Source organism: Oncorhynchus keta, unplaced genomic scaffold (assembly GCF_023373465.1).
Source record: "Oncorhynchus keta strain PuntledgeMale-10-30-2019 unplaced genomic scaffold, Oket_V2 Un_contig_8444_pilon_pilon, whole genome shotgun sequence".
Lineage (NCBI taxonomy): Eukaryota > Metazoa > Chordata > Actinopteri > Salmoniformes > Salmonidae > Oncorhynchus > Oncorhynchus keta.
In genome coordinates this window covers 6,428-32,965 of record NW_026290060.1, presented here as the reverse complement: position 1 = coordinate 32,965, position 26,538 = coordinate 6,428, and the positions used below count along the sequence as shown (strand labels likewise).

The following is a 26,538-nucleotide window of genomic DNA, read 5'->3' as shown; positions in this document are numbered from 1 at the left end:
GGCTTACTGAGAGGGAGTCATTCTCTGAACAGGCTATTAAGGAGTCTTCCCCTGAACATCACCAGCCAGGGTGGGCTACTGAGAGGGAGACGAGGCTATTAACTGGCTATTAACTGGGCTACTGAGAGGAGGAGACGAGGCTATTAACTGGGCTACTGAGAGGGACGAGGCTATTAACTGGGCTACTGAGAGGGACTTGGCTATTAACTGGGCTACTGAGAGGGAGGAGACGAGGCTATTAACTGGGCTACTGAGAGGGATCATCCATGAGGCTATTAACTGGGCTATCATTCTCTCCAGAGAGGCTATTAACTGGGCTACTGAGAGGGAGGAGACGAGGCTATTAACTGGGCTACTGAGAGGGACGAGACGAGGCTATTAACTGGGCTACTGAGAGGGAGGAGACGAGGCTATTAACTGGGCTACTGAGAGGGAGGAGACGAGGCTATTAACTGGGCTACTGAGAGGGACGAGACGAGGCTATTAACTGGGCTACTGAGAGGGAGGAGACGAGGCTATTAACTGGGCTACTGAGAGGGAGGAGACGAGGCTATTAACTGGGCTACTGAGAGGGACGAGACGAGGCTATTAACTGGGCTACTGAGAGGGACGAGGCTATTAACTGGGCTACTGAGAGGGACGAGGCTATTAACTGGGCTACTGAGAGGGACGAGGCTATTAACTGGGCTACTGAGAGGGACGAGGCTATTAACTGGGCTACTGAGAGGGAGGAGACGAGGCTATTAACTGGGCTACTGAGAGGGAGGAGACGAGGCTATTAACTGGGCTACTGAGAGGGAGGAGACGAGGCTATTAACTGGGCTACTGAGAGGGAGGAGACGAGGCTATTAACTGGGCTACTGAGAGGGAGGAGACGAGGCTATTAACTGGGCTACTGAGAGGGAGGAGACGAGGCTATTAACTGGGCTACTGAGAGGGAGGAGACGAGGCTATTAACTGGGCTACTGAGAGGGAGGAGACGAGGCTATTAACTGGGCTACTGAGAGGGAGGAGACGAGGCTATTAACTGGGCTACTGAGAGGGGGGAGACGAGGCTATTAACTGGGCTACTGAGAGGGAGGAGACGAGGCTATTAACTGGGCTATTGAGAGGAAGGAGACGAGGCTATTAACTGGGCTATTGAGAGGAAGGAGATGAGGAGATGAGGCTATTAACTGGGCTATTGAGAGGAAGGAAATGAGGAGATGAGGCTATTAACTGGACTATTGAGAGGAAGGAGATGAGGAGATGAGGCTATTAACTGGACTATTGAGAGGAAGGAGATGAGGCTATTAACTGGACTATTGAGAGGAAGGAGATGAGGAGATGAGGCTATTAACTGGACTATTGAGAGGAAGGAGATGAGGAGATGAGGCTATTAACTGGACTATTGAGAGGAAGGAGATGAGGCTATTAACTGGACTATTGAGAGGAAGGAGATGAGGCTATTAACTGGACTATTGAGAAGAAGGAGATGAGGCTATTAACTGGACTATTGAGAGGAAGGAGAGGAGATGAGGCTATTAACTGGACTATTGAGAGGAAGGCTAGGACTATTGAGAGGAGAGATGAGGCTATTAACTGGACTATTGAGAGGAAGGAGATGAGGCTATTAACTGGACTATTGAGAGGAAGGAGATGAGGAGATGAGGCTATTAACTGGACTATTGAGAGGAAGGAGATGAGGAGATGAGGCTATTAACTGGACTATTGAGAGGAAGGAGACGAGGAGATGAGGCTATTAACTGGACTATTGAGAGGAAGGAGATGAGGAGATGAGGCTATTAACTGGGCTATTGAGAGGAAGGAGATGAGGAGATGAGGCTATTAACTGGGCTATTGAGAGGAAGGAGATGAGGAGATGAGGCTATTAACTGGACTATTGAGAGGAAGGAGATGAGGCTATTAACTGGACTATTGAGAGGAAGGAGATGAGGCTATTAACTGGACTATTGAGATGCAGCCCAATAAGTGAACATGGTTCTGATCACAGCCTGAACACAGTAAACATTCATTCAGTCATTCTTCGGTACATGGAGGTTAAGGGTCATCAACTCCATCTGACCCCATAACATAACACACAAACAAACAGGAAATATTGCATCTTAAAGCATACATACAGTAATGATCAAATCATCTCACTTTGCAAAAAGTCCCCTTTCATTTTTTTTAAATACAACACTGTAAATATAAATTATTTGTAATTGTGCAATTCATTCAGAGAAGTAAATAAAAGGTTACGAGGAAGGAAGCTGCAGTCCGTTGGGGACCTTTGTCAGGTACAGTTGCTGTTATATAGCTGTTATAGAGTGAAACTGATAAACTGATGGAGCCAAAATGGAGACACTCCAGAGCACAGAGGTCATCAACACATCATCCACATGAGCAAAGAACAGCTCAGGCAGAGGCATGTGCCTGTATGTTAAATACACACAAACACACCCAGCATCCTACCCCACCCACTCATAGGTGAGTGAGGCCTTTTCAATCATTCAGTCAAGTGTCTCTCCTACACACACACACACACACACACACAGTAACGGTTCTTCAAGTGTTCTCTCCTCTCAGTGTTCTGCGGGGCGTACAGGAGTTGTACAGAGATTTGGTGTGGGGGGGGGTTTGGGGTGAAGGATGAGGGTAACCTTGTTCTGCGGGGAGCTTGTACAGAGGTGGGGGCCATGCTAAACGGTGAGAGGCAGCATGCCAGGAGGGGAGACAGTCCGGGGTGCCGTCAGGGCACTCAGGGTGCTGGGGTCCAGTCCATTCACAGCCCTGTAGGGGACAACACCAGACAGAGAGAAAACAAGAAGACAGAAGTTAGTTCATTCACAATATCAAATAGAAAGCCGTTTGTCTCTACATACTCTGGTAACACCAACTCTGATTCAAAATGGGACAGAGTTCATTCAGCCTGTCACTTCTACGGTCTCGGAGTGAGTCACACCAACACTGCAGACAGGAAGTCAAGCAGAGAGATAGATGGACCAGTAGGAACACTCCTGCGAGAGAGACAGAACCACTCACGTTTTGTCGTAGTAGGTGGTGTGTAGTGAGTGAGAGAACTTGGTGGCGTTGCTGTTGATGAGGTTTCCGTTCCCAGTGATCATGTTGCTGGACGACGTGGAGTAGGTTTTCCTCACCGCCTGGTCCTTGGCAAAGTTCCTACATGCAGCTAGCTTGGACTCCAGCGCCTAAGGACAGACACGGCCGACATTAAGACTAATCACAAGCTGTGGATTCTGTTGTAACCTTTAATTCAGGTCACAGACACCATTCCAATATACTCTGCTGTCAAGAGAGGAGAGGAGACGGAAGCCAAACTGTTGGGTTCATTCATACCATAATGTTTTGTCGTCAACATTAGCTTCAGAGGATGGATACATGGAAAACATTACTACAAGAAACAAAACTGATATTTACCCCCACTTTTCTAAGAAGGTCCCCAACGATATTAAGAGCAGAGATTCTTGCTGATGGGGTCAGAGGTGAGCCGCCAGGCGCACAGCCATTTGTTAACACTGTAGAGGGAGAGGAAGAGGAGAGGAGAGGAGAGGAGAGGAGAGGAGAGGAGAGGAGAGGAGAGGAGAGGAGAGGAGAGGAGAGGAGAGGAGAGGAGAGGAGAGAGAGAGGAGAGGAGAGAGGAGAGAGAGAGAGGAGAGGATGTTTAGCACATGACAGATATCTAGAAACTGTTTCACATTGGAGGTACAGCTCCAAAAGTGAAGAAACTAAATAACAGACCTGGGTTCAAATAGTATTTATATACTTTCAGAACACTGAGCATTTCATTGAGACTGCCTGGAGGGACTGTTGAGACTCTCCCATGGATTCCATTAGACCCAGCAAGCTCAATAAAGCACAAAGTATTTGACAGAAATGGAACACTATTTCCACCCAGGTCTGTTAGAAGACACGGCTGTTGACCTACCTGATGATTTAGGGTTGATGAACGGGTGGTCCATGCCCTTCCCTACAGGGGTGACAGGCAGGGACAGGGAGGCCTGGACAGCAGAGTCCAGCTTGTCCATGTCCAGGGTAGGAGAGCTGGGGGCTGACATCCTGTCTGCAGTCCTCTCCCTCACCACCATCTCCTGTCTCAGGTCTGGGGGGGGCAGATAGACATGAGGGAGTTAGGGAGGGGACAGGGGAGTCAGGGGGACAGGGGTTAGGGGGGGGGGGGGAGTCAGGGGGACAGGGAGTCAGGGGGAGGACAGGGAGTCCCCAGGGAGTTAGGGGGACAGGGACAGGGGGACAGGGGGACAGGGAGGGAGTTAGGGGAGAGGGGGGGAGTCAGTTCAGGGGGACAGGGAGTTAGGGGGAGTTAGGGGGGAGTCAGGGGGGGGACAGGGATCAGGGGGGACAGGGAGTCAGGGGGACAGGGGAGTTAGGGGGGACAGGGAGTTAGGGGGAGTTAGGGGGACAGGGAGTTAGGGGGACAGGGAGTCCTTCTCATCAGGGAGTCTCCAGGGGGCAGGGAGTTAGGGGGACAGGGAGTTAGGGGGACAGGGAGTTCCAGGGGGACAGGGAGTTAGGGGGACAGGGAGTTAGGGGGAGGGAGTTAGGGGGGACAGGGGGCAGTTAGTTAGGGGACAGGGAGTTAGGGGGACAGGGAGTTAGGGGGGACAGGGAGTTAGGGGGGACAGGGAGTTAGGGGGGACAGGGAGTTAGGGGGGACAGGGAGTTAGGGGGGACAGGGAGTCAGGGGGGACAGGGGAGTCAGGGGGGAACAGGGGGTCAGGGGGTCAGGGAGTCAGGGGGTCAGGGAGTCAGGGGGGACATCCCCATCCAAACCACTGTACTGAGACCAGTAGAGACTCCTTCTCATCCCCTGACTTAATACAGCAGTATTAGACATAACAGAAAGGGGAGGTCTGAGACAGAGGGAGGCGTTTCATGTCTTCATACCTCTGGCTTCATCCTTTAGTCGCTGTACTGAGACCAGTAGAGACTCCTTCTCATCCAGCTCACTCTCCAGGAAGGCATTCCTCTCTATAGCCTGGTTCAGACGACCCTCAAAGTCCTCCAGAGATACGATGGTCGTCCTGAGGGAGGGAGGAGAGGAGTTGTGATGGACAACGGTTAGTAGCAGAAGTAGGTGAAGAATGTACCCTATCTGTGTGGGTTGGATAACTGGGTTAACACTGAGTGGAGTAACACTCAACACAAGCATTTCACTACGCCCACAATGACACCTGCTAAATATGTGTATGTGACCAATACGTTCTGATACTGAGGCACAGCTACCAGCCAGCATCCACTTAGCCTACAACCGAGGCCTAAACACTCAAGTAAAACAGTTGAACGGCTGTGTTAGTAAGGTTAGTTTAGTTGTACTGTGGTATATAGTGACCTCTTGGCTGTGTTAGTAAGGTTAGTTTAGTTGTACTGTGGTATATAGTGACCTCTTGGCTGTGTTAGTAAGGTTAGTTTAGTTGTACTGTGGTATATAGTGACCTCTTGGCTGTGTTAGTAAGGTTAGTTTAGTTGTACTGTGGTATATAGTGACCTCTTGGCTGTGTTAGTAAGGTTAGTTTAGTTGTACTGTGGTATATAGTGACCTCTTGGCTGTGTTAGTAAGGTTAGTTTAGTTGTACGGTGGTATATAGTGACCTCTTGGCTGTGTTAGTAAGGTTAGTTGTACTGTGGTATATAGTGACCTCTTGGCTGTGTTAGTAAGGTTAGTTTAGTTGTACGGTGGTATATAGTGACCTCTTGGCTGTGTTAGTAAGGTTAGTTTATATAGTGACCTCTTGGCTGTGTTACTGTGGTATATAGTGACCTCTTGGCTGTGTTAGTAAGGTTAGTTGTACTGTGGTATATAGTGACCTCTTGGCTGTGTTAGTAAGGTTAGTGACCTGGTATATAGTGACCTCTTGGCTGTGTTAGTAAGGTTAGTTGTACTGTGGTATATAGTGACCTCTTGGCTGTGTTAGTAAGGTTAGTTTAGTTGTACTGTGGTATATAGTGACCTCTTGGCTGTGTTAGTAAGGTTAGTTGTACTGTGGTATATAGTGACCTCTTGGCTGTGTTAGTAAGGTTAGTTTAGTACTGTGGTATATAGTGACCTCTTGGCTGTGTTAGTAAGGTTAGTTTAGTACGGTGGTATATAGTGACCTCTTGGCTGTGTTAGTAAGGTTAGCTGTGGTATATAGTGACCTCTTGGCTGTGTTAGTAAGGTTAGTTGTACTGTGGTATATAGTGACCTCTTGGCTGTGTTAGTAAGGTTAGTTTAGTTGTGACTGGTGGTATATAGTGACCTCTTGGCTGTGTTAGTAAGGTTAGTTTAGTTGTACTGTGGTATATAGTGACCTCTTGGCTGTGTTAGTAAGGTTAGTTTAGTTGTACTGTGGTATATAGTGACCTCTTGGCTGTGTTAGTAAGGTTAGTTTAGTTGTACCTCTTGGCTGTGTTAGTATATAGTGACCTCTTGGCTTGGCTGTGTTAGTAAGGTTAGTTTAGTTGTACGGTGGTATGGTATATAGTGACCTCTTGGCTGTGTTAGTAAGGTTAGTGTTAGTTGTACTGTGGTATATAGTGACCTCTTGGCTGTGTTAGTAAGGTTAGTTTAGTTGTACTGTGGTATATAGTGACCTCTTGGCTGTATTAGTACCTCTTGGCTGTGTTAGTTTAGTTGTACTGTGGTATATAGTGACCTCTTGGCTGTGTTAGTAAGGTTAGTTGTACTGTGGTATATAGTGACCTCTTGGCTGTGTTAGTAAGGTTAGTTTAGTTGTACTGTGGTATATAGTGACCTCTTGGCTGTGTTAGTAAGGTTAGTTTAGTTGTACTGTGGTATATAGTGACCTCTTGGCTGTGTTAGTAAGGTTAGTTGTAGTTGTACTGTGGTATATAGTGACCTCTTGGCTGTGTTAGTAAGGTTAGTTTAGTTGTACTGTGGTAGTTGTACTGGCTGGTATATAGTGACCTCTTGGCTGTGTTAGTAAGGTTAGTTGTTGTACTGTGGTATATAGTGACCTCTTGGCTGTGTTAGTAAGGTTAGTTGTGACCTCTTGGCTGTGTTACTAGTGGTATATAGTGACCTCTTGGCTGTGTTAGTAAGGTTAGTTGTACTGTGGTATATAGTGACCTCTTGGCTGTGTTAGTAAGGTTAGTTGTACTGTGGTATATAGTGACCTCTTGGCTGTGTTAGTAAGGTTAGTTGTACTGTGGTATATAGTGACCTCTTGGCTGTGTTAGTAAGGTTAGTTGTACTGTGGTATATAGTGACCTCTTGGCTGTGTTAGTAAGGTTAGTTGTACGGTGGTATATAGTGACCTCTTGGCTGTGTTAGTAAGGTTAGTTGTACTGTGGTATATAGTGACCTCTTGGCTGTGTTAGTAAGGTTAGTTGTACGGTGGTATATAGTGACCTCTTGGCTGTGTTAGTAAGGTTAGTTGTACTGTGGTATATAGTGACCTCTTGGCTGTGTTAGTAAGGTTAGTTGTACTGTGGTATATAGTGACCTGACCTCTTGGCTGTGTTAGTAAGTTTGGCTACGTTACCTCTTGGCTGTGTTAGTAAGGTTAGTTGTACTGTGGTATATAGTGACCTCTTGGCTGTGTTAGTAAGGTTAGTTGTACGGTGGTATATAGTGACCTCTTGGCTGTGTTAGTAAGGTTAGTTGTACTGTGGTATATAGTGACCTCTTGGCTGTGTTAGTAAGGTTAGTTGTACTGTGGTATATAGTGACCTCTTGGCTGTGTTAGTAAGGTTAGTTGTACGGTGGTATATAGTGACCTCTTGGCTGTGTTAGTAAGGTTAGTTGTACTGTGGTATATAGTGACCTCTTGGCTGTGTTAGTAAGGTTAGTTGTACTGTGGTATATAGTGACCTCTTGGCTGTGTTAGTAAGGTTAGTTGTACTGTGGTATATAGTGACCTCTTGGCTCTCTCCAGGTCATCGTTGACCTGCTCCAGTTCTCTGACATATTTATGCAGCTGTTCCTTGATTCCTCTGGTCTGTCCCAGGTCATCCTCTAACATGGAGACCTGCTTATAGCTCTGGGAATACTGCTGCTCCAACTTCTCCTACAGGGAGAGAGAGAGAACATTCAGACAACATATAGACCTGCTTATAGCTCTGTTAGTAATACTGCACTAGTGACCTCTTGGCTGTGTTAGTAACATTCTATAGACCTGCTTATAGCTCTGTTAGAATACTGTACTCCAATAGTGACTCCTACAGGGAGAGAGAGAGACTTCAGACAACATATAGACCTGCTTATAGCTCTGGGAATACTGCTGGTATATAGTGACCTACCTGGCTTCAGGCAACATAGTGACCTGCTTATAGCTCTGGGTGTTATACTGCTGCTGTGATATAGTGACCTCTACCTGGCATTCAGTGTTAACTAGTGACCTGCTATAGCTCTGTGTTAGAAGGTAGTTGACGGTGCTCAGTGACTCTACCTGGCTTCAGACACTAGTAGACCTCTTATAGCTCTGGGAATACTGCTGCTCCAACTTCTCCTACAGGGAGAGAGAGAACATTCAGACAACATATAGACCTGCTTATAGCTCTGGGAATACTGCTGCTCCAACTTCTCCTACAGGGAGAGAGAGAGAACATTCAGACAACATGGAGACCTGCTTATAGCTCTGAGAATACTGCTGCTCCAACTTCTCCTACAGGGAGAGAGAGAGAACATTCAGACAACATATAGACCTGCTTATAGCTCTGAGAATACTGCTGCTCCAACTTCCTGGCTAGCAACATTCAGACAACATATAGACCTCTTATAGCTCTGGGAATACTGATCTACCTGGCTAGGAGACTAGTGAGAAATTCAGACAACATATAGACCTCTACTCTGGCTAGCACTAGTGAGGGAGAGAGAGAATCAGACAACATATAGACCTGGCTCTGGGAATACTGTGCTCCAACTTCTCCTACAGGGAGAGTAGACCTGCTTATAGCTCTGGGAATAATGCTGATTCTCCCTGGAGAACATTCAGACAACATATGACCTCTATAGCAGAATACTGCTGCTCTAACTTCTCCTACAGGGAGAGAGAGAGCTAGCACCAGTGACCTCTTATAGCTGTGTTAGCAGCGATCTACCTGGGAGAGCACTAGTGATCTTCAGACAACTGTGTTATATAGACCTGCTATATAGCCTCTTGGCTGTGTTAGTCTACCTATAGGCTAGCACTGTGTGATATAGTGACCTCTCTTATAGCTCTGAGAATACTGTGCTATACTAGCTCCATTGGCTCCTACCTGGCTAGCACTAGTGATCTAAGCAGCGATCTAGAACTAGCACTAGTGACCTCTTATAGCTCAGCGATCTACCTGGCTAGCACTAGTGATCTAGTGACCTTCAGCAACTGGCTATATAGTGACCTCTTATAGCATGGGCACTGTACTGATGCTCCAACTTCTCCTGGGAGAGATCTAGAACATTCAGACCAGACCTGCTAGCACTCTGAGATATACTGGCTGCTAGTTCTCCTACAGGTGAGAGAGAGAGAACATTCTATAGACCTGGCTCTGGCACTAGTGATCTAACCAGTGACCTATAGTGACATGGCTACTGCAACTTCTCTAACAGGGAGAAGAGAGAGAATATTCACTGTGCACTAGTGAGTGACCTGGCTTATAGTGACCTGGCTGAATACTGCTGCTCCAATTCTCCTACAGGCTGTGAGGGAACATTAGACAACATATAGACCTGCTTATAGCTCTGGGAATACTGCTGCTCCAACTTCTCCTACAGGGAGAGAGAGAGAACATTCAGACAACATATAGACCTGCTTATAGCTCTGAGCTAGCACTAGTGATCTAAGCAGCGATCTACCTGGCTAGCACTAGTGATCTATGCAGCGATCTACCTGGCTAGCACTAGTGATCTAAGCAGCGATCTACCTGGCTAGCACTAGTGATCTAAGCAGCGATCTACCTGGCTAGCACTAGTGATCTAAGCATGGAACTGCTAGGACTAGTGATCTTACCAGCCCTGGCTAGCACTAGTGATCTTACTGCTGGCTAGCACTAGTGATCTAAGCCCTACCTGGCTAGCACTAGTGATCTAACCAGTGATACTGGCTAGGAATTAGCAGTGTGGGTTAAACATGATCCCCCTAGTTGTCTATTTTCTCCTATTGATCCTGCTGCCATCCTATTACAGTACACTGCTGACTGCCGGGGCCCAGAGCATGGAACTGCTGGACTGCCGGGGCCCAGAGCATGGAACTGCTGGACTGCCGGGGCCCAGAGCATGGAACTGCTGGACTGCCGGGGCCCAGAGCATGGAACTGCTGGACTGCCGGGGCCCAGAGCATGGAACTGCTGGACTGCCGGGGCCCAGAGCATGGAACTGCTGGACAAGCCTGCCAACACATGCAGCTCTCTCTCTCTCTGGCAGGCAGCAGGGGCATCCAGGGGTGTGGCTTTACTCTGACATCCAGATGTAGTTGTTGATCCCTGTTTCAGTCCCTGGTGAATGGGTGACGTTAACGGATGTTCCGGGAACCGTAATCCAGTGTTTGCCGAGCCGAATCGTCAGGAACAGTGTTTGCCGAGCCGAATCGTCAGGAACAGTGTTTGCTGAGCCGAATCCTCAGGAACAGTGTTTGCCGAGCCGAATCGTCAGGAACAGTGTTTGCCGAGCCGAATCGTCAGGAACAGTGTTTGCCGAGCCGAATCGTCAGGAACAGTGTTTGCCGAGCCGAATCGTCAGGAACAGTGTTTGCCGAGCCGAATCGTCAGGAACAGTGTTTGCCGAGCCGAATCGTCAGGAACAGTGTTTGCCGAGCCGAATCGTCAGGAACAGTGTTTGCCGAGCCGAATCGTCAGGAACAGTGTTTGCCGAGCCGAATCGTCAGGAACAGTGTTTGCCGAGCCGAATCCACAGGAACAGTGTTTGCCGAGCCGAATCCACAGGAAGTGTTTGCCGAGCCGAATCCTCAGGAACAGTGTTTGCCGAGCCGAATCCACAGGAACAGTGTTTGCCGAGCCGAATCCCCAGGAACAGTGTTTGCCGAGCCGAATCCACAGGAACAGTGTTTGCCGAGCCGAATCCCCAACCCTTCCACATATTTGTTAAATTCCAACACCAAGAGGTACAACATTTACCTTGAGGTTATCCAGCTCGCACTTCAGTGTTTGGTTCTAACCCCTCTGTCTGTGTGTGTGTGTGTGTCTGTGTTCCTGCGTATGTTACCTTGAGGTTGTCCAACTCGCTCTTCAGTCTTTGGTTCTCTGTGTGCAGGTCTCTGAGACGGTGTTCAGCCTGTCCTAGCTGGGCCTCTAACTCTGCCTCCAGCTCTCTGCTCCCTTCCTGGAACTCCAGCAGCTCCTCCTGGGCCTCATGGTAACTGAGGAAGACACGGGAGAGACCAGACTGTTACACACACTACCACACGGTCTCTCCAGCAGCTCCTCCTGGGCCTCATGGTAACTGAGGAAGACACGGGAGAGACCAGACTGTTAACTGGTAACTGAGGAAGACACTGTTACCACACACTACCACACGGTCCTCCAGCAGCTCCTCCTGGGCCTCATGGTAACTGAGGAAGACACAGGAGAGACCAGACTGTTACACACACTACCACACGGTCTCTCCAGCAGCTCCTCCTGGGCCTCATGGTAACTGAGGAAGACACGGGAGAGACCAGACTGTTACACACACTACCACACGGTCTCTCCAGCAGCTCCTCCTGGGCCTCATGGTAACTGAGGAAGACACGGGAGAGACCAGACTGTTACACACACTACCACACGGTCTCCCCTGAAACTCCAGCAGCTCCAGGTACTGGCTCTGTCATTAAGCTCTATCAGACCTGAGTCCAGTCTGTAGTCAGTCTATATTCAGACTCACTGGACTGTGTCCAGACTTGCTGAACCACACAGTATGTGCTAGATACAACGTAGTAATACCGTCCAGTAATATCTACAGATGGGCCTAGCTGAAAGGTCTGGACTCCTGGATTGTAGCATAGCACTTTCTCTTGTCCCATGTGGCTGTATATCAGTCAATCATCTGTCTGTCCATAGACATAAAACATCTAGACTTTACTATCTGTCTGGTCATAAATGTAATGCAACTAGAATGGTCCTGCATGGCTCCTGACTCATCTGTCATGACAAAGGCCAACGCCATGCTAGAGCTGAATGAATGCAGACTTTCCATGCCATTCATTCAGTCAGGTGGCTCCACTGAATTGAATTAGAATGGTTGGTTAAAGTGTGAGAACCTAGGGCATGGTATACTAACCTGGTAGCCAGATACTTTTTTGCCCCACTGTATTTAGTCAGCCACCAATTGTGCAAGTTCTCCCACTTAAAAAGATGAGAGAGGCCTGTAATTTCCATCATAGGTACACTTCAACTATCACAGACAAAATGAGAAGAAAAAAAATCCAGAAAATCACATTGTAGGATTTTTAATGAATTTATTTGCAAATTATGGTGGAAAAATAAGTATTTGGTCAATAACAAAAGTTTCTCAATACTTTGTTACATACCCTTTGTTGGCAATGACAAAGGGCAAATGTTTTCTGTAAGTCTTCACAAGGTTTTCACACACTGTTGCTGGTATTTTGGCCTATTCCTCCATGCAGATCTCCTCTAGAGCAGTGATGTTTTGGGGCTGTTGTGGGGCAACACGGACTTTCAACTCCCTCCAAAGATTTTCTATGGGGTTGAGATCTGGAGACTGGCTCGGCCACTCCAGGACCTTGAAATGCTTCTTACGAAGCCACTCCTTCGTTGCCCGGGCGGTGTGTTTGGGATCATTGTCATGCTGAAAGACCCAGCCACGTTTCATCTTCAATACCCATGCTGATGGAATGAGGTTTTCACTCAAAATCTCACGATACATGGCCCCATTCATTCTTTCCTTTACACGGATCAGTCGTCCTGGTCCCTTTGCAGAAAAACAGCCCCAAAGCATGATGTTTCCACCCCCACGCTTCACAGTAGGTATGGTGTTCTTTGGATGCAACTCAGCATTCTTTGTCCTCCAAATACGACGAGTTGAGTTTTTAACCAAAAAGTTATATTTTCATTTCATCTGACCGTATGACATTCTCCCAATCTTCTTCTGGATCATCCAAATGCTCTCTAGCAAACTTCAGACAGGCCTGGACATGTACTGTCTTAAGCAGGGGGACACGTCTGGCACTGCAGGATTTGAGTCTCTGGCGGCGTAGTGTGTTACTGATGGTAGGCTTTGTTACTTTGGTCCCAGCTCTCTGCAGGTCATTCACTAGGTCCCCCCGTGTGGTTCTGGGATTTTTGCTCACTGTTCTTGTGATCATTTTGACCTCATGGTGTGAGATTTTGTGTGGAGCCCTAGATCGAGGGAGATTATCAGTGGTCTTGTATGTCTTCCATTTCCTAATAATTGCTCCCACAGATGATTTCTTTAAACCAAGCTGCGTACCTATTGCAGATTCAGTCTTCCCAGCCTGGTGCAGGTCTACAATTTTGTTTCTGGTGTCCTTTGACAGCTCTTTGGTCTTGGCCATAGTGGAGTTTGGAGTGTGACTGTTTGAGGTTGTGGACAGGTGTCTTTTATACTGATAACAAGTTCAAACAGGTGCCATTAATACAGGTAACGAGTGGAGGACAGAGGAGCCTCTTAAAGAAGAAGTTACAGGTCTGTGAGAGCCAGAAATCTTGCTTGTTTGTAGGTGACCAAATACTTATTTTCCACCATAATTTGCAAATAAATTCATTAAAAATCCTACAATTTGATTTTCTGGATTTCTTTCTCTCATTTTGTCTGTCATAGTTGAAGTGTACCTATGATGAAAATTACAGGCCTCTCTAATCTTTTTAAGTGGGAGAACTTGCACAATTGGTGGCTGACTAAATACTTTTTTTTGCCCCACTGTATGTTAGCCTGGACCACGATCTGTCTGTGATGTAAAATAATAACATGCCATTTAGCAGACACTTCTCTTAAAGTGACTTACAGTCATGTGTGCATATATTGTACATATGGGTGGTCCCAGGAATCAAACCCACTACCGTGGCATTACAGGTGCCATGCTCTACCAACTGAGCTACAAAGGACCACTGTTTGGCATGACAAGGAGTTGAGATGATCGCACAAACAGATCTGGGACCAGGCTACAGATACATAGTTCCACTGACCAGGGATGACTTGAACAGAAAAGGTCTGAGTGACACACACACAGTAACAGGGTTCGACAGCTCTGGGGTCAGTTAACCGGCAGCCACTGCTCCATCCTTGGCCTCACTGGGTTTCCCTGCTCATTCCACACATCGTTATCGTACCAGAAACACACATAGTTACCGCACACAGTTACCACACACAGTTACCACACCAAAAACACACATAGTTACAGTACCATCAGCACACACAGTTACCACACCAAAAACACACCTAGTTACAGTACCATCAGCACACACAGTTACCACACCAAAAACACACCTAGTTACAGTACCATCAGCACACACAGTTACCACACCAAAAACACACCTAGTTACAGTACCATCAGCACACACAGTTACCACACCAAAAACACACCTAGTTACAGTACCATCAGCACACACAGTTACCACACCAAAAACACACCTAGTTACAGTACCATCAGCACACACAGTTACCACACCAAAAACACACCTAGTTACAGTACCATCAGCACACACAGTTACCACACCAAAAACACACCTAGTTACAGTACCATCAGCACACAGTTACCACACACAGTTACCACACCAAAAACACACCTAGTTACAGTACCATCACCACACACAGTTACCACACCAAAAACACACCTAGTTACAGTACCATCAGCACACATAGTTACCACACCAAAAACACACCTAGTTACAGTACCATCAGCACACAGTTACCACACCAAAAACACACCTAGTTACAGTACCATCACCACACACAGTTACCACACACAGTTACCACACCAAAAACACACCTAGTTACAGTACCATCAGCACACACAGTTACCACACACAGTTACCACACCAAAAACACACCTAGTTACAGTACCATCAGCACACATGGCCAGTTTGGCCGCAGAGCAGCCCTGTTCAACTATGTCTCTGACTGGAATGACTTGGCTTACCTTCCCTCTGGCTCTGACAACATCACTGTTTTCAGACAATATGGCCAAAATACCACGGTGTACAAACAAGTATTTATATTTATTATGGATCCTTATTACTTCCTGTCAAGGCAGCATCTACTCTTCCTGGGGTTTATTACGGATCCTCATTACTTCCTGTCAAGGCAGCAGCTACTCTTCCTGGGGTTTATTACAGATCCCCATTACTTCCTGCCAAGGCAGCAGCTACTCTTCCTGGGGTTTATTATGGATCCTCATTAGTTCCTGCCAAGGCAGCAGCTACTCTTCCTGGGGTTTATTATGGATCCTCATTAGTTCCTGCCAAGGCAGCATCTACTCTTCCTGGGGTTTATTATGGATCCCCATTACTTCCTGCCAAGGCAGCAGCTACTCTTCCTGGGGTTTATTATGGATCCCCATTACTTCCTGCCAAGGCAGCATCTACTCTTCCTGGGGTTTATTATGGATCCTCATTAGTGCCAAGGCAGCATCTACTCTTCCTGGGGTTTATTATGGATCCTCATTAGTGCCAAGGCAGCATCTACTCTTCCTGGGGTTTATTACTGATCCCCATTACTTCCTGCCAAGGCAGCAGCTACTCTTCCTGGGGTTTATTACGGATCCTCATTAGTTCCTGCCAAGGCAGCAGCTACTCTTCCTGGGGTTTATTATGGATCCTCATTAGTTCCTGCCAAGGCAGCATCTACTCTTCCTGGGGTTTATTATGGATCCTCATTAGTGCCAAGGCAGCATCTACTCTTCCTGGGGTTTATTATGGATCCCCATTACTTCCTGCCAAGGCAGCAGCTACTCTTCCTGGGGTTTATTATGGATCCCCATTACTTCCTGCCAAGGCAGCATCTACTCTTCCTGGGGTTTATTATGGATCCTCATTAGTGCCAAGGCAGCATCTACTCTTCCTGGGGTTTATTATGGATCCTCATTAGTGCCAAGGCAGAATATACTCTTCCTGGGGTTTATTACAGATCCCCATTAGTTCCTGCCAAGGCAGCATCTACTCTTCCTGGGGTTTATTATGGATCCTCATTAGTTCCTGCCAAGGCAGCAGCTACTCTTCCTGGGGTTTATTATGGATCCCCATTAGTTCCTGCCAAGGCAGCATCTACTCTTCCTGGGGTTTATTATGGATCCTCATTAGTGCCAAGGCAGCATCTACTCTTCCTGGGGTTTATTATGGATCCTCATTAGTGCCAAGGCAGCATCTACTCTTCCTGGGGTTTATTATGGATCCTCATTAGTTCCTGCCAAGGCAGCATGTACTCTTCCTGGGGTTTATTATGGATCCTCATTAGTGCCAAGGCAGCATCTACTCTTCCTGGGGTTTATTATGGATCCCCATTAGTTCCTGCCAAGGCAGCATCTACTCTTCCTGGGGTTTATTATGGATCCTCATTAGTGCCAAGGCAGCATCTACTCTTCCTGGGGTTTATTATGGATCCCCATTAGATCCTGCCAAGGCAGCATCTACTCTTCCTGGGGTTTATTATGGATCCTCATTAGGCCAAGGCAGCATCTACTCTTCCTGGGGTTTATTATGGATCCCCATTACTTCCTGCCAAGGCAGCAGCTACTCTTCCTGGGGTTTATTATGGATCCTCATTAGTTCCTGCCAAGGCAGCAGCTACTCTTCCTGGGGTTTATTATGGATCCTCATTAGTTCCTGCCAAGGCAGCATCTACTCTTCCTGGGGTTTATTATGGATCCTCATTAGTGCCAAGGCAGCATCTACTCTTCCTGGGGTTTATTATGGATCCCCATTACTTCCTGCCAAGGCAGCAGCTACTCTTCCTGGGGTTTATTATGGATCCTCATTAGTTCCTGCCAAGGCAGCATCTACTCTTCCTGGGGTTTATTATGGATCCTCATTAGTGCCAAGGCAGCATCTACTCTTCCTGGGGTTTATTATGGATCCTCATTAGTGCCAAGGCAGAATCTACTCTTCCTGGGGTTTATTACAGATCCCCATTAGTTCCTGCCAAGGCAGCATCTACTCTTCCTGGGGTTTATTACGGATCCTCATTAGTTCCTGCCAAGGCAGCATCTACTCTTCGTGGGGTTTATTATGGATCCCCATTACTTCCTGCCAAGGCAGCAGCTACTCTTCCTGGGGTTTATTATGGATCCTCATTAGTTCCTGCCAAGGCAGCATCTACTCTTCCTGGGGTTTATTATGGATCCTCATTAGTGCCAAGGCAGCATCTACTCTTCCTGGGGTTTATTATGGATCCCCATTAGATCCTGCCAAGGCAGCATCTACTCTTCCTGGGGTTTATTATGGATCCTCATTAGTGCCAAGGCAGCATCTACTCTTCCTGGGGTTTATTATGGATCCCCATTAGTTCCTGCCAAGGCAGCATCTACTCTTCCTGGGGTTTATTATGGATCCTCATTAGTTCCTGCCAAGGCAACATCTACTCTTCCTGGGGTTTATTATGGATCCCCATTACTTCCTGCCAAGGCAGCAGCTACTCTTCCTGGGGTTTATTATGGATCCCCGTTAGTTCCTGCCAAGGCAGCAGCTCTTCCTGGGGTCCAGCAACATTAAGGCAATTATATACAATAAAACATCACATTACAAAGTAAGTGTGTTCACTCAGTTCACTACTCTACAATACAAAATCCATGTGTACATGTGTGTGCATAGCGCACATGTTATGTGTATGTGTTAAATAGGCGTAAGTTAGAATATAAAATTATTTGTGTGTTATTGTGTGTGTGTGTGTGTGTGTTATTGTGTGTGTTTGTGTGTGTGTGTGTGTTATTGTGTGTGTGTTATTGTGTTATTGTGTGTGTGTGTTATTGTGTGTGTGTGTTATTGTGTGTGTGTGTGTGTGTTATTGTGTGTGTTATTGTGTTATTGTGTTATTGTGTGTGTGTGTGTGTGTGTGTGTGTGTGTGTTATTGTGTGTGTGTGTGTTATTGTTATGTGTGTGTGTTGTTGTGTGTGTGTGTTATTGTGTGTGTGTTAGCGTGTGTGTGTGTTATTGTGTGTGTGTGTAGCGTCCTCATGAACACACACTAGGCCAATACTCTAGAATGTGTTGTGTCAACACTGACAGGGTCAGGCTCTACAGAGCCTGGGAAAACAACCACTTGAACATGTGCAGGACTGTAGACCTGTATCATGTTGATCTAGTAACAGAGTTAATACTGTAGACCTGTATCATGTTGATCTAGTAACAGAGTTAATACTGTAGACCTATATCATGTTGATCTAGTAACAGAGTTAATACTGTAGACCTGTATCATGTTGATCTAGTAACAGAGTTAATACTGTAGACCTGTATCATGTTGATCTAGTAACAGAGTTAATACTGTAGACCTATATCATGTTGATCTAGTAACAGAGTTAATACTGTAGACCTATATCATGTTGATCTAGTAACAGAGTTAATACTGTAGACCTATATCATGTTGATCTAGTAACAGAGTTAATACTGTAGACCTATATCATGTTGATCTAGTAACAGAGTTAATACTGTAGACCTATATCATGTTGATCTAGTAACAGAGTTAATACTGTAGACCTATATCATGTTGATCTAGTAACAGAGTTAATACTGTAGATCTATATCATGTTGATCTAGTAACAGAGTTAATACTGTAGACCTATATCATGTTGATCTAGTAACAGAGTTAATACTGTAGACCTATATCATGTTGATCTAGTAACAGAGTTAATACTGTAGACCTATATCATGTTGATCTAGTAACAGAGTTAATACTGTAGACCTATATCATGTTGATCTAGTAACAGAGTTAATACTGTAGACCTATATCATGTTGATCTAGTAACAGAGTTAATACTGTAGGACTATATCATGTTGATCTAGTAACAGAGTTAATACTGTAGACCTATATCATGTTGATCTAGTAACAGAGTTAATACTGTAGGACTATATCATGTTGATCTAGTAACAGAGTTAATACTGTAGACCTATATCATGTTGATCTAGTAACAGAGTTAATACTGTAGGACTATATCATGCTGAGTAACAGAGTTTGAGAAACTTGGTAGTGTGTGTCTTGCCATTATGTAACAGAGGATCTAAACGTGTTTGATGCAAAGCTGAGGGATTGCAGTCAGTACAAAGCTGTTTGTGTGTGTGTGTGTGTGTGTGTGTGTGTGTGTGTGTGTGTGTGTGTGTTCACTCCACTGATCTTAGCGGTCTCATCTATGACATAATATATTACTCTAGTCTGTTCAATCCCTATAGAAGGAAGGAAGGGTCTATAGGTCTGTCACAAAAAGAAAGATTCATTCTTCTAGAACACCCCGCTGGATATAGGCTGTGTGTGTGTTCGAGAACACCCTCTATAGGCTGTGTGTGTTCTAGAACACCCTGCCGGATATAGGCTGTGTGTGTTCTAGAACACCCTGCAGGATATAGGCTGTGTGTGTTCTAGAACACCCTGCAGGATATAGGCTGTGTGTGTTCTAGAACACCTGTGTGTGTTCTAGTACACCCCGGATATATGTGTGTGTTCTAGAACACCCCGCCGGATATAGGCTGTGTGTGTTCTAGAACACCCCGTCTGATATAGGCTGTGTGTTCTAGAACAAAAGAACACCCTGCAGGATATAGGCTGTGTGTTCTAGAACACCCTAGAACACTGCAGGATATAGGCTGTGTGTGTTCTAGAACACCCTGCCGGATATAGGCTGTGTGTTCTAGAACACCCTGCCGGATATAGGCTGTGTGTGTTCTAGAACACCCTGCTGGATATAGGCTGTGTGTGTTCTAGAACACCCCGCTGGATATAGGCTGTGTGTGTTCTAGAACACCCTGCCGGATATAGGCTGTGTGTGTTCTAGAACACCCCCGGATATAGGCTGTGTGTGTTCTAGAACACCCTGTGTGTGTTCTCGAACACCCTGCCGGATATAGGCTGTGTGTGTTCTAGAACACCCTGCCGGATATAGGCTGTGTGTGTTCTAGAACACCCTGCCGGATATAGGCTGTGTGTGTTCTAGAACACCCTGCCGAATATAGGCTGTGAGTGTTCTAGAACACCCTGCCGGATATAGGCTGTGTGTTCTAGAACACCCTGCCGGATATAGAACACCCTGCCGGATATAGGCTGTGTGTGTTCTAGAACACCCTATATAGGCTGTGTGTGTTCTAGAACACCCTGCTGGATATAGGCTGTGTGTGTTCTAGAACACCCACCCTGCTGGATATAGGCTGTGTGTGTTCTAGAACACCCTGCTGGATATAGGCTGTGTGTGTTCTAGAACACCCTGCTGGATATAGCTGTGTGTGTTCTAGAACACCCTGCTGGATATAGGCTGTGTGTGTTCTAGAACACCCTGCTGGATATAGGCTGTGTGTGTTCTAGAACACCCTGCTGGATATAGGCTGTGTGTGTTCTAGAACACCCTGCTGGATATAGGCTGTGTGTGTTCTAGATATATAGGCTGTGTGTGTTCTAGAACACCCTGCTGGATATAGGCTGTGTGTGTTCTAGAACACCCTGCTGGATATAGGCTGTGTGTGTTCTAGAACACCCTGCTGGATATAGGCTGTGTGTGTTCTAGAACACCCTGCTGGATATAGGCTGTGTGTGTTCTAGAACACCCTGCTGGATATAGGCTGTGTGTGTTCTAGAACACCCTGCTGGATATAGGCTGTGTGTGTTCTAGAACACCCCGCTGGATATAGGCTGTGTGTGTTCTAGAACACCCTGCTGGATATAGGCTGTGTGTGTTCTAGAACACCCTGCTGGATATAGGCTGTGTGTGTTCTAGAACACCCTGCTGGATATAGGCTGTGTGTGTTCTAGAACACCCTGCTGGACATAGGCTGTGTGTGTTCTAGAACACCCTGCTGGATATAGGATATCTGTAAAAGTGACACCAGTCATATTCAATAGAAACCAAAAGGAAGAAAAGGGACTGAAACAGGGAGGTCGGCTACTACCTGAACCAGCACAATAAGAAATGCTAATGTTCCTTGCAAAATGTTTTCCATTACAACACGTTTTGCTACGGTGTGCACTAATGATGACTACCCAGCACTAAGAACAACTAGGCCTAAACTAACTCGGCCTAATCCAGGCCAGTGAATCCATTGCTTCCTGTGTCGATGGTAACGTTAATAACAAAGGCCTATAGAGGAACAGGTCATGTGTCAGATGATCACATGACTGTTATGACATAACCCTGTTGTTCATCTTCCAGCGTTATGAGCAAACATAAAAGCCTTGGTTTATGTAACAGAGCCGAGAGCAAGCCATGTGCTGTTCTGGTCATGTATAATTATATTACTGAGAAGTCTAGCTTGAGTTTCAATGTGGAACATGTATGTAGAGGAGAGTAGTTCAACCGATACAATGACAAACTGCTGAGTCTAATCCTCTGAAACTCAATGTTTAACCATGTAGAAATCAATCAATGATTTTGTTAAATGTGCTCTGAGTAGCCTAGATCAGTTGACATGAACCTACCTGTTCTTATACTTGAGGGATGAGGCCTTCCAGTAGTCAATCTCCTGGTCTTTTGAAGTGAATGTTGGTATCATGTCTGTGTCCATGGTAGAACAACCTGAAGAGGAGAACAACATGATCACCTGAAGCTAGTTAAAGACAGACGTATCCTGAAAGTAGGTAGAAACATTTGAATGGCAGAAAACCTAACATTGGGTTTATTCTTACCCAAGTAGCAGACTAATTCATTGCAAAAATAAAAAATAAAAAAAGTACTGTCTGGAGTCAGGCGGCCTGGCTGGCTGTCTCTCAGGAGGCCTGGCTGGCTGTCTCTCAGGAGGCCTGGCTGGCTGTCTCTCAGGAGGCCTGGCTGGCTGTCTCTCAGGAGGCCTGGCTGGCTGTCTCTCAGGAGGCCTGGCTGGCTGTCTCTCAGGAGGCCTGGCTGGCTGTCTGTCAGGAGGCCTGGCTGGCTGTCTGTCAGGAGGCCTGGCTGGCTGTCTGTCAGGAGGCCTGGCTGGCTGTCTGTCAGGAGGCCTGGCTGGCTGTCTGTCAGGAGGCCTGGCTGGCTGTCTGTCAGGAGGCCTGGCTGGCTGTCTGTCAGGAGGCCTGGCTGGCTGTCTGTCAGGAGGCCTGGCTGGCTGTCTGTCAGGAGGCCTGGCTGGCTGTCTGTCAGGAGGCCTGGCTGTCATCACAGTTATTCAAGACCCACTGACTTCAATTCAGCCTCCCTCCACATCTCTTCTAACAACAAAGGCCTGATACACTGACCCAGCAGCAACACCTGGGTGACAACCAGCCATTTGGTAGACCAACTCCTCAGTGAGGAGATGTAGGATGCCCCCAGCAGGCCCCCCAGAACCCCTTCATACAGACCAGGGCCTCCTCATTAAAACATCTAACACTCTTTGTTTTACATGGGCCACAGCGGACTGGACATGTTCTCAAAAAGCTTCATCAATCATAAACACATGGAACAGAAGTAGTGTGAAAATCCTGAGCAGCAATGTTATGAATGAAGCTGTGGTTGGGCCAAAGCCACCTCAGAGGGAGGATGTCTACCCTGTGATTAAACCCCCACACGTCTGTTTGGTCCAGTATGTGTGTGTGTGCCGAGTGAGGTTGAACAGCAGGGAGTCCCCCAGCCCTCCCAGTGGCTCCAGGAATAGGCAAGGCTACTAGTGATCATCTCTGGTTTAGAGGGATCTCCAGCATGCACGGGTCAGTCGCTTCAACCCGTCCCAACACCTGCACTCTAAAGTTACACTGTGCAGAAATCGCTCCTCCACTTCCTGGTTGCTAAAATTCTAATAGTTTTCCTAATTTCAGTTTATGTGACAAAACAAGCAGTCATTGTGTAGAGAATAATTGTTCTGTCTAAACCGCTGTGAAATATATTTTCTGTAAGCTAAAATATTGTATATACGGCTAGTTGAAGCTGGTGTCCAGAACCTAAAGTAAAATACGCATAAAGTAAAATGCAGAAAGGGAAGCATAGAAATAGCACAGATAGAACAGACCCACTGCTTCTTAGACTTGCTTTCAACGGGAATGACAGATCTACAACTCACATTTCTATGTGAATTTGGTCAGATCATGGGGTCAAAGGGAGAAAAGCTGTTCTCTCTCACATTACTCTAGGTGTATGTATGGTATGGTGTGGTGTGCAGAGCATGTGTGTGTTATGCAGCTCAGGAAACTGTGTCATTACACCACTACTACTGGGACTCACTCAGGAAACTGTGTCGTTACACCACTACTACTGGGACTCACTCAGGAAACTGTGTCGTTACACCACTACTACTGGGACTCACTGAGGAAACTGTCATTACACCACTACTACTGGGACTCACTGGGACTCAGGAAACTGTGTCGTTACACCACTACTACTGGGACTCACTGAGGAAACTGTGTCGTTACACCACTACTACTGGGACTCACTGAGGAAACTGTGTCGTTACACCACTACTACTGGGACTCACTGAGGAAACTGTGTCGTTACACCACTACTACTGGGACTCACTCAGGAAACTGTGTCGTTACACCACTACTACTGGGACTCACTGAGGAAACTGTGTCGTTACACCACTACTACTGGGACTCACTGAGGAAACTGTGTCGTTACACCACTACTACTGGGACTCACTGAGGAAACTGTGTCGTTACACCACTACTACTGGGACTCACTCAGGAAACTGTGTCTTTACACCACTACTACTGGGACTCACTGAGGAAACTGTGTCTTTACACCACTACTACTGGGACTCACTGAGGAAACTGTGTCGTTACACCACTACTACTGGGACTCACTGAGGAAACTGTGTCGTTACATCACTTCTACTGGGACTCACTGAGGAAACTGTGTCGTAACATCACTTCTACTTGCTGAACTAGGCTTGGTTTTGATATTGTCAACATAGCCTAGTCTAAGATACTATCTGAACTAGTATATGTTGACAAAACCAATACTAGTTCAGCTAGTATCTTAGACTAGGCTTGGTTTTGATACTGTCAACATAGCCTAGTCTAAGATACTAGATGAACTAGGCTAATGATAGTATAGCTAACATGATGACCTTAGCTGAACTAGGCTAATGATAGTATAGCTAATAAACTGTGACCATTTAGCTGAACTAGGACTACAGTCATGTGTGCATAGCTAACATGGGTGGTCCCGATGAACATAGGCTAATGCTCTATAGATCAGAAGGACCAACTAGTTAACTGATGACTTAGCTGAACTAGGCTAATGATAGTATAGCTAACATGATGACCTTAGCTGAACTAGGCTAATGATAGTATAGCTAACATGATGAACATAGGCTAATGATAGATCATCATATTAGCTATACTTAGCTGAACTGGGCTAATGATAGTATAGCCAACATGATGTTAGCTATACTTAGCTGAACTGGGCTAATGATAGTATAGCCAACATGATGTTAGCTATACTTAGCTGAACTGGGCTAATGATAGTATAGCCAACATGATGTTAGCTATACTTAGCTGAACTGGGCTAATGATAGTATAGCCAACATGATGTTAGCTATACTTAGCTGAACTGGGCTAATGATAGTATAGCCAACATGATGTTAGCTATACTTAGCTGAACTGGGCTAATGATAGTATAGCCAACATGATGTAATGTTATTAGGCTACCACGTGAACAACACGTCCACTGAGGTGAAATCTCAGTCGGAGCTATGAGAGAGGAAGGTTTGAAAACACAAGTCTCTCCATTAAAACACAAGTCTCTCCATTCATCCCTTTATCACAGAGAAGCAAAAGACTGGAATGTGAGTCTCAATAACAGACTAGCTGTTGTTTCCATGGTGATAAATAAGACAAATCTTTAGGTTACACTCAGCTGGCAGTCGTGTTTTGTGCTCATTCACAAACAACAAACCAGGATATGAAAGACAATACCAGGTTCACTCACTGACAGTGATTTTCAGCACAGAAGACTCAGCTTCAGGAAAAGGTAGACAGATGTTTTTTCTCTCTGTTTTTGTACCCATTCCAGTGCAGGCATGTTGGGTGGCATCCTGGTGTGCAGAACACGTGGGCCCGTGTCCCAAATGGCAACCTACTCACTATTAAGTGCACTACTTTTGACCAGAGCAGTGAAGCCCTGGTCAAAAGAAGCACACTATATAGAGAATAGGGTACCATTTGGGCCACAGTATGTAGACTTTACTACCAAGCCAACAGCAGAGGGACCATCTGGTTATATTTACCCATGGTTTAGAACAGGGCAGGCTAACTAGCCAAAAGAGGAAGGTAGTGGAGTCTGTGGTTTTAATGTCCACTCTCCTCTTGGCTTCCTCTTTCCCTCTGATGCAGATGACATCTCTCTGTCTGGCTGTTTACTCAGAGTGAGAGTGGCTGACGCACTACGCGGGCTCACACCAAATTCTCTGTGAGTTACGTTATTTCCAGGAAACTAAAAATCCTCCCACTTCCACCAGAGGTCTGGGACAGGCTATTTGAGGGTTCAGGGCTCCGCTGTGTGTAGCAGTGTGTATAGTAGGCAGGCTGTGCAGCAGACCAGACATACTCCCTGTTGTGACATCCAGTCTCAGAGGTACAGTGGTTGTGAGACCCTGGGGAATGCCTTATTTGGTAGAGATCTTAAGACCGTTTTTATACTAGCTAACTGCATGTGGCTACCGGCTGGCATCAATACATTGGCTTTCACAGCAGCAGCTTAAGAGGCCACAGAACAAAGCTGTAGCGACAATTTTAGGTGAAATTCTTACTCTATGTACAATTAAGACACATCCACCCCTATGATGATAAACAACATTTACATTCCCTGAATATTTGGTGGAAAGAAACATTCTAGGCTAAATGCCACATTATTACATTAGCTAAGATCAACTGTATTTCGTTTACAGTAGTCGGCTGACCATGTACGGTCAGGTCAGTGAGGGACAAGGTGAGGCAGAATAAATAGGACGTGGTATCCACAGGCAACGAGACCGGTAATCACTCAGTCCTAACGTTAATCACCTCTAACTGGTTCCAGGGATGACACCGGCTGGTAACGTTACTAGTAAACCGGCTTTTTTTGCTTGTCATATTTAACCACCACTAGACAACACAACATGTCTGATACTGACTGTTTGTTTCCACACAGTAAAACATGTGTAACTAGTAAGCCAGAAAAGGAAACCATTAGCTCGTCAACACCAGTGTCGCTAAATCAAATACACAATGATTAGCTAGCAAGACGAACTAACATGGCACCAAACGGCAAGTTCAACAACCTATTTTCAGCTGTCACTGGTTTGGTGAGCCGCTGGCTGCTCGTCGTTCAAAGCCTGCTCAAGTCGAAAACACAGGTTAACCAGCTAGCTAGCTTTTGGTAAAGTAACCAACGTAAATATGTAAATCAATGTCCTTAACCTGGGCATGTCCAATCCGTGTGTCTGGATCCAGATTCAGTTACAGTCGCCACATCTTCTGACCTGGACTGTCTTCATCGAAATGTCTGTCTGTGTTTAGAAAACGCCAACGCGACTCTCGGAAGTAACGTAAC

General features: G+C 46.1%; 1 protein-coding gene across 1 annotated transcript; it reads right to left on the bottom strand.

The window, feature by feature from the left end:
• Positions 1 to 1,598: 1,598 nt before the first annotated feature.
• On the bottom strand, positions 1,599 to 26,538 carry ndel1b (nudE neurodevelopment protein 1-like 1b). Its single transcript, XM_052512461.1, has 9 exons — positions 26,406 to 26,538; positions 21,522 to 21,618; positions 11,162 to 11,315; positions 7,879 to 8,027; positions 4,906 to 5,042; positions 3,929 to 4,102; positions 3,421 to 3,518; positions 3,025 to 3,191; positions 1,599 to 2,772 (listed from the first exon to the last, which is right to left on the bottom strand). The coding sequence occupies exons 2-9, from the start codon at positions 21,605 to 21,607 to the stop codon at positions 2,682 to 2,684; spliced, it is 1,056 nt and encodes a 351-aa protein (XP_052368421.1). The 5' UTR covers positions 21,608 to 21,618; positions 26,406 to 26,538; the 3' UTR covers positions 1,599 to 2,681.

Excerpts from the sequence above, each read along its gene's own strand:
- ndel1b (XM_052512461.1), bottom strand. The coding sequence starts at position 21,607 with ATGGACACAGACATGATACCAACATTCACTTCAAAAGACCAGGAGATT. Across the intron at positions 8,028-11,161 it reads GCGAGTTGGACAACCTCAAG|GAGAAGTTGGAGCAGCAGTA; the intron begins GTAACATACGCA and ends CTCTCCCTGTAG. Across the intron at positions 2,773-3,024 it reads ACCACCTACTACGACAAAAC|GGCTGTGAATGGACTGGACC; the intron begins GTGAGTGGTTCT and ends TGTCCCCTACAG.